Genomic DNA, 6,909 nt, shown 5'->3' on the forward strand with positions numbered 1-6,909 from the left:
TATAACGTTGATGAATCTGTTTATAATAAACAAACAATAATTATGAATATAAATTATAATACATATTATATCTATAATAATATATATAAAATTATGACATTTATTTATTCATTTTTTATTTTTTAAATGTGTAGTGTTGCAAAACATCTGTGATGCTCTGGATTTACAAATTTAATCCAGATGTTTAAAACAAGGGATATACTGGTATGAGAAGGAGATCTGATTAAATGTTCTGCTATAAAGGGATACATGATGATGTCAGTAAAAAGGTCTTTAAAGTGTGGCCTATTTTTCTTTTCTTACAATCATATAGTTCTACACTGTCAACATTAATGGCTTTATCGAGATCTTCTAAACCATTTCATTTAAAGACATATCATTTTAAGTTTTATTCACGTCTTGTTCAGACCGAAGGCTTCCTGTTTTTCTAAATCGAACTAGAAAATATACTAGAATTCATTTCTATTCTCATCCTAGCCAGAAAGCTGTCTTTCTCTTAGCTGTATTCTCATTAGCGGAAAATAAAGTCAGACTGGATGCCATTTTCCTAAGCTGTGTGAGTGTTATTGTTATTGTGTTTGTCAGTGCTTACTGGCTCTAGAGAGAGCATTAGAGTCCCCAAGGCAAAGGAAAAAAATCCCACTATGAGTGCTAGTAATTACCGCTGCAAGCTCAGCGGAAACGCCGTCATTGTGGCCGCTAATTAAAAGCAGTCGAGGCTTTTTCCCAAAAGTGCTACTGTGTGTGTGTGTGTGTGTGTGTGTGTGTGTGAGTATTACCTTAATATCAGCAGCTGAGAGCTTCTCCAGACGCCGTGCTGAGAGCTCAGGGGAACTCTGGCTCCGCTTACCCAGGTACACCTGACACACCTGACTCTTCTCCGCCAGGGAGAGAAGGATGAAGTGTTCCCCGATCACCGCTGGACAAAGGCGGGAAAGGTCAGGTCAGAGTTCAGAGGTCATGTGTAATGCACTACAAACTGTATGGTGGAGTTAATTTTTATATGAATATGAAGAGTTTCCCAAGAAAGAGAGAAAATCTAAAATAGCTGCTATATGGCTAGTGAGACGGGATTTCTGGACACGTCTGTCGTCTGTAGTAATCACGATCAGATTCCATGTAATAAAAGATCTCCTTATATCACCTTATTTTAATACAAACCGAATATTTAAGAGTTTCAGTGTAAGTGCTTGTTGTAGGGGGCGTGGCCATGCAAAAGTAATTGATAGTAGGTCACATGACTAAATACACATTAGGCTTCATATGTAGTGAAACGCTTTAATGTTACGTCTATAGGCTTTAACTGTGCTAGCTTCTCTAAATGCCATCTACAGCTCGTTCTTCTCATTCCTTAAACACTAATACATGCGTTCCTTTTAGTTCTAGCAGAAGACACCCGAGGAGCAGGAGAACACAAGAGCTTCATCTTTAGACTGAAGAAAAATCTTTTTCCCCAGAACCACATAACAAAATCTTTAGCAACATGTCACTTCAGTAATCTAGCAGACTTGCATGTGCACAGTCCATAAAAAATATACATACTGATCTAACAGGAGTAAAAATCTATAACATCTAAGACACACCCCACACACGCCTCTCCATGTAAAACAAACCTAACCTGAATAGGGCTTAATACAGAAACCACTAAACTACATATTGCCTACATATTTACCCTCTTATACTGGTGAGAAATGATAGAAATTTTAAAAAATAAAGCACTATGAAGATTATTTAAGTCATTTGGTAAATTTATGACTCGTCAGAGGGAAATGTTGGAATATATTGTATTGGATTTTATTGTTAGTGTTACAGTTTCCATGGCAATAAATGCCACATGACTGTGTTTGTGCTGGTTCCTTTTGCAGTTCCATACTAACTTTTTCATGTTCTCTACTAACACTGGTTTGCTACTTGAGATTGTTTACATGTTCTGTCATACCTTGTGTGCCACCACTGCCCCACACATGCCACCAATGCCCCACTGGTGTGCCTCCACTGTCCCACTAGAGCACCACCACTGCACCACACATGCTACTAATGCCCCACTGGTGTGCCACCACTGTCCCACTTGAGTACCACCACTGCCCTACTGGTGTGCCACCACTGCCCCACTTGAGTACCTCCACTGCCTTACTGGTGTACCACCACTGCCCCACTTGTGCCTCTCCACTGCCCCACTTGTGTCTCACCACTGCCCCACTTGAGTGCCATCACTGCCCAACTGGTATACCACCACTGCCCCACTTGAGTACCACCACTGCCTTACTGGTGTGCCATCACTGCCCAACTTGACTGCCACCACTGCCTTACTTGAATACCACTACTGCCCCACCTGACTGCCACCATTGCACAACTGGTGTGCCACCACTGCCCCACTTGACTGCCACCATTGCACAACTGGTGTGCCACCACTGCCCCACTTAACTGCCACCACTGCACCTTTGGTGTGCCACCACTGCCCCACTTGACTGCCACCACTGCACAACTTGAGTACCACTGCCCCATTGGTGTACCACCACTGCCCTACTTGAGCAGCACCACCACTGCCCTACTTGACTGCCACCACTGCCTTACTGGTGTGCCACCACTGCCTTTCTTAAGCACCACCGCTGCCTTACTGGCATGCCCCAACTGCCCCACTTGACCACCACTGCCCTACTGGTGCCCATTACTCCACTGAAGCCACTTCTGCCCCACTATTCTCTAGCTCCAGATTTTCCAGTTCAGACCCTTGGCTTTTTTCCCCTAGTATCCGATTACAGATTAATCTTCAATCACTGCTCTTCCTGTGTTCTGACCCCCAAGTCTCTAATTTGCCCAAATGAAGCACATATTGAGTTTATGTACATGATCTCTCAGCGCACGTTACAGACAGAATCGAGTCCTGGGTGTTCTCCATCAGATGTTGGGAAGCAGAGCAGAAATAAATAAAATTTCTTTTTTTTTCAGCTGATGAATGTGTGTAAGTGTGTGAAAGTGAATAAGAGACGGTGTAGGTGCGGGAAAACGCAGAAACGCCTAAAGGCAGCATAGCTTTCATGCTAAAGGCAGAAAATTGCTCTGGATGGAGTTGAACCAGCAGCTTAGCTCATGCTTTTTCAGCGATTAAACCTCCTCTTGCTAAAAATTAATCGTTTTAAAGAAGCAATTAAACAGGAGGAGAAAAAAAAAACACATTTAAATTGTGAACACAGCCAAACAGATTTACAAACCTTAACAGCAATTACAGACGGGATACACACCGCTTCTGGTGGAACACTGAGAGTAAACAGAGCTGGGTGTTTAATATCACTGGAGTTCCACCAAACATGAAATATTCTGAATTTTCCACTTCTATTAGCTAAGAGTTTCTGAAGTTTTGTTCTTCACACTCTTTTAAACTCACGTCAGAAGAAACAAACAGGTCTTCGGATGAAGTGTCATGACATGCTTTCTACGACTGCCCTTGATAGATCCAATTAACACTAAAGTAAAATAAAATTAAAGTAAAGGAATAAAAATAAGGCACAAATAACACAGTAAAGTACAAATAGGGCATACAGTGGATCCAAATGCCCTCCCTTATGAATTTCTGTTTTAAGAATTAAAATTTTGCAAGCAATTTGCATCGGCATACGAAGCGTTTTTAGCATTCGAACAAACCAAACCGAACCGAACGCCGGCTAAGTTGCGCGTACGTCCGGGAGCCGTTCAAAACCTGTTAGCGTCAGTGGAAAGCCAAGCAAAGAGAGTTTATGAATTTTACAATTTGTTTTCAGTCAGTGAAAGCAGTTTGGAAAGACTCAACCCACGATACCAACGTTGCCTTCAGCATGCGTTCAAAAGCTAGGTGATTTTTCGGGTGTTTTTTTGTTGACAGACTGGTGGTGTGGGTGATCTGTTCTATTTTTAGCCCAAGCTTGGTGGCACGACTTCCTGTGAGGAGCCTTGACATGGAATGCTTGGCTTGGGTCAGTTCTTTGTAAGCAGCCATACAGTTTACATACGCTTCGTACTGGGAATATTGGTAATATTTCTGGGCGGCTGGAACGGATTATCTGCATTTACATTATTAATTATGGGAAAATTTGTTTCATAATATACATTTTCACCTTAAGAACTCGCCTCCCGAACCAATTCAATTCATATGCCAAGGTTCCACTGTATAGGAAAAATATGGCGGAAAACTGAAATAAAATACAGAGGAAATATCTGAATACACTGATTGAATCTGAATATGGTGCAGTGGTGTGTGTGTAAAACCTGGAATCTTAAATATATTGGTAAAGTGCATTTTTACACTAAAATTTTGATTTAAATGTTGATTTATTTATCCATAAAATATCAATGTTCCTATAAGGATCTTTGGTTCGTTTCTTTCTGAAAGCCTTTAAAGTAAATGTAGGTAGGTTTCTGTCTCTTCTGCACAGACAGCCGACTCCATTAGTGCAGTTTTTTTTTAAATAAAAATGTTTATAAAGGAAGTAATGAGAGTGCATTATTGCTGTTTAATTATGAACCGCTCAATCTGATTGGTTGATTAATTTTCTCAGATTCCGATTAATTTTAAATCTATTTATTATTATTAATTTTATTCATTATTTTCTGGTTTAATTTTTCTAAAATAGAGCAGATCTTTTGCAATGAGAGGATGTGTTTTTTTTATTGTTTTTTTTTTTTATCTAATACCTAAAAACAACTTGTCTAATGCATTTTTATTTAATTAATAAATATTATTAATTATTACTATTTTTTTATTAACAGGAGGTTTATCAGGATTGGGATTGCTATTGTGTTATATTGTATTTCCTATCAACGTTGAAATCCTTCCATCCATTCAACCTACTCGTTAGAAACCTGTTTAAATTTAGAATAATATAAACCACAAAATCACGTTTTGTTGAGAAACGTCATATTTTTATGTAAACTATATGTGAGATTATTTTCTTAAATCTTACTGAACACATTTTCTCTGTTTCAAGTGATTTCAGTCACTAACACCTCAGCAAAATCTACACACACACACACTCACAAATTAGCCTCACACAAATGAGGAAACTTAATACTGGAGTTATTAACACCAGTTATCTCACACACACTGAAATATTTCAATAGATTACTAAAATGTTTTTAAATAATTACAATTTAATAAGCCTATAATTAAAACTGTGTCTGATGGAGTAGATAAAATATTTAGAGAAAATATTTTTAAATATCTTTTCTTCCACTGATATTCAGCTACATTGAAAAGAGCTGGCATAAAAAAAAAACAAACAAAATAAACCCATCAACAAATCTTGGTATATTTTATGTATTTTATGTAAATTGTAAATACAGTACTAAGACTGTAATCCCCCCCCCACAATAAATACAAAATAAATATTAAATAAATAAATAATTTTTAAAAAAATAATAAATAAATAAATAAATGAATAAATATTTAAAAAATTTTAAACGTAAAAAAATAATAAATAAATAAATAAATAAATAAATAAATAAATAAATAAATAAATAAATAAAAAACACCATTTGAGATTCAGCTTTAGTTTCAGGCTGGAACGTGTAACTCATGCTTCGTCACACCATCCTCAAAAGAGACGGAAGAACAATATATGTCATCAAGCTGAAATATCCTGAAATATAAACCGACTCCATAAAGATGATCAGCGTTCTGTCTTGTCAGACTCATTACACAGTGTAATTAACAGTCAGCGGCGTGGGTTTTACGTGACATGATTTAATTAACACTTACAGCGCAAGGGCTTTTTTTTTTCCGTCTAACTGACTTTGGCAGAAATTTCAGCGAAGCGCTCAAGTATTAAAGGCTAAAAATAGCCATCACTCAGCAGTTTCTCTTACTTAAAAACACAGAAATGTCAATCACACAGAAGAGACTATAGTATTAGACTGGGCTAAGCTCTGCCAAAATGTGAGGGATTTCATGCTAATCCATTAGCAAATAAATGTCCAACTTTGTAGCCTGGGGCTAAAAAACTGGCCTTGTTCATGTGTATGGATGTGTGTGTGTGTGTGTGTGTGTGTGTGGAGAACAGGTTTTGGCCCATATGTGAAGCAGAAGACCGAAGCGTATTAGCGATCGGTGTCAGTCATCTTGCTAGATCCACTTAACGTCGTCCTCGTTCTAAAACGTGTTGACACTGCGGCCTAAAGAGCTTAACAGCGCTGTGTTTAATGCAATGACAAATAATGAATGCAATGAGAAATCACTTACAGCCTCCTCACTTAGGAAAATAAAGGCTTCACCACAACTCGACGCTGTGCAGAATCACGCTGGAGGAACTGGCTACGAGGAGAAAATCAAACGGTTTGTGGGGCGCTGAAGAAGCCTGATGTTTCACTGGATATTTTTTATGCAGCATTAAGAACAATTGTCATTTTCACATCTCCGGTTTGAGGGATTTCAAACGATTCATTTGCTAGCGTTTGGTAGAAATCAAGCTTTCCATTAATTCTACTCTAATTCTATTGTAACTACTAATTACATCAAATATTAAATATCTGTTAAATTATTAATTAATTTAAATATTAGACATTAAATATCTATTAAAATAGAGACACAAAGACAACTAATTTTTATTTCCACAAAATTGACATAACTTTTCCAAAGTTATTTTTTTTAATTAAGGAAGTATTAAAAAATCTGATTTTATGCATTTATAATAATATATATATGATTTTTACAATTTTTATATAATTACATTTTAATATTTTATAATTGTTTATAATTATATTAATTATTATATAAATTATAAATATATATAATTTTACATTAATGTATACACAAATATATATATATATATATATATATATATATATATATATATATATATATATATATATATATATATATATAAGTATTTTTCCCCCCTCACTTTTATTGATTTATTAACACAATAGTTCCAATAAATT

General features: G+C 36.5%; 1 protein-coding gene across 1 annotated transcript in view; it reads right to left on the reverse strand.

The window, feature by feature from the left end:
* The window catches only part of wdpcp (WD repeat containing planar cell polarity effector), an 87,158-nt gene that overhangs the window by 38,108 nt on the left and 42,141 nt on the right, over positions 1-6,909 (reverse strand). Inside the window, exon 8 of the mRNA XM_058398885.1 lies at positions 780-919. Coding sequence (XP_058254868.1) covers positions 780-919 — 140 coding nt within the window. The remainder of the gene's footprint in view (positions 1-779; positions 920-6,909) is intronic.

The sequence above is a fragment of the Hemibagrus wyckioides genome, linkage group LG09 (assembly GCF_019097595.1).
Source record: "Hemibagrus wyckioides isolate EC202008001 linkage group LG09, SWU_Hwy_1.0, whole genome shotgun sequence".
Classification (NCBI taxonomy): Eukaryota; Metazoa; Chordata; class Actinopteri; order Siluriformes; family Bagridae; genus Hemibagrus; species Hemibagrus wyckioides.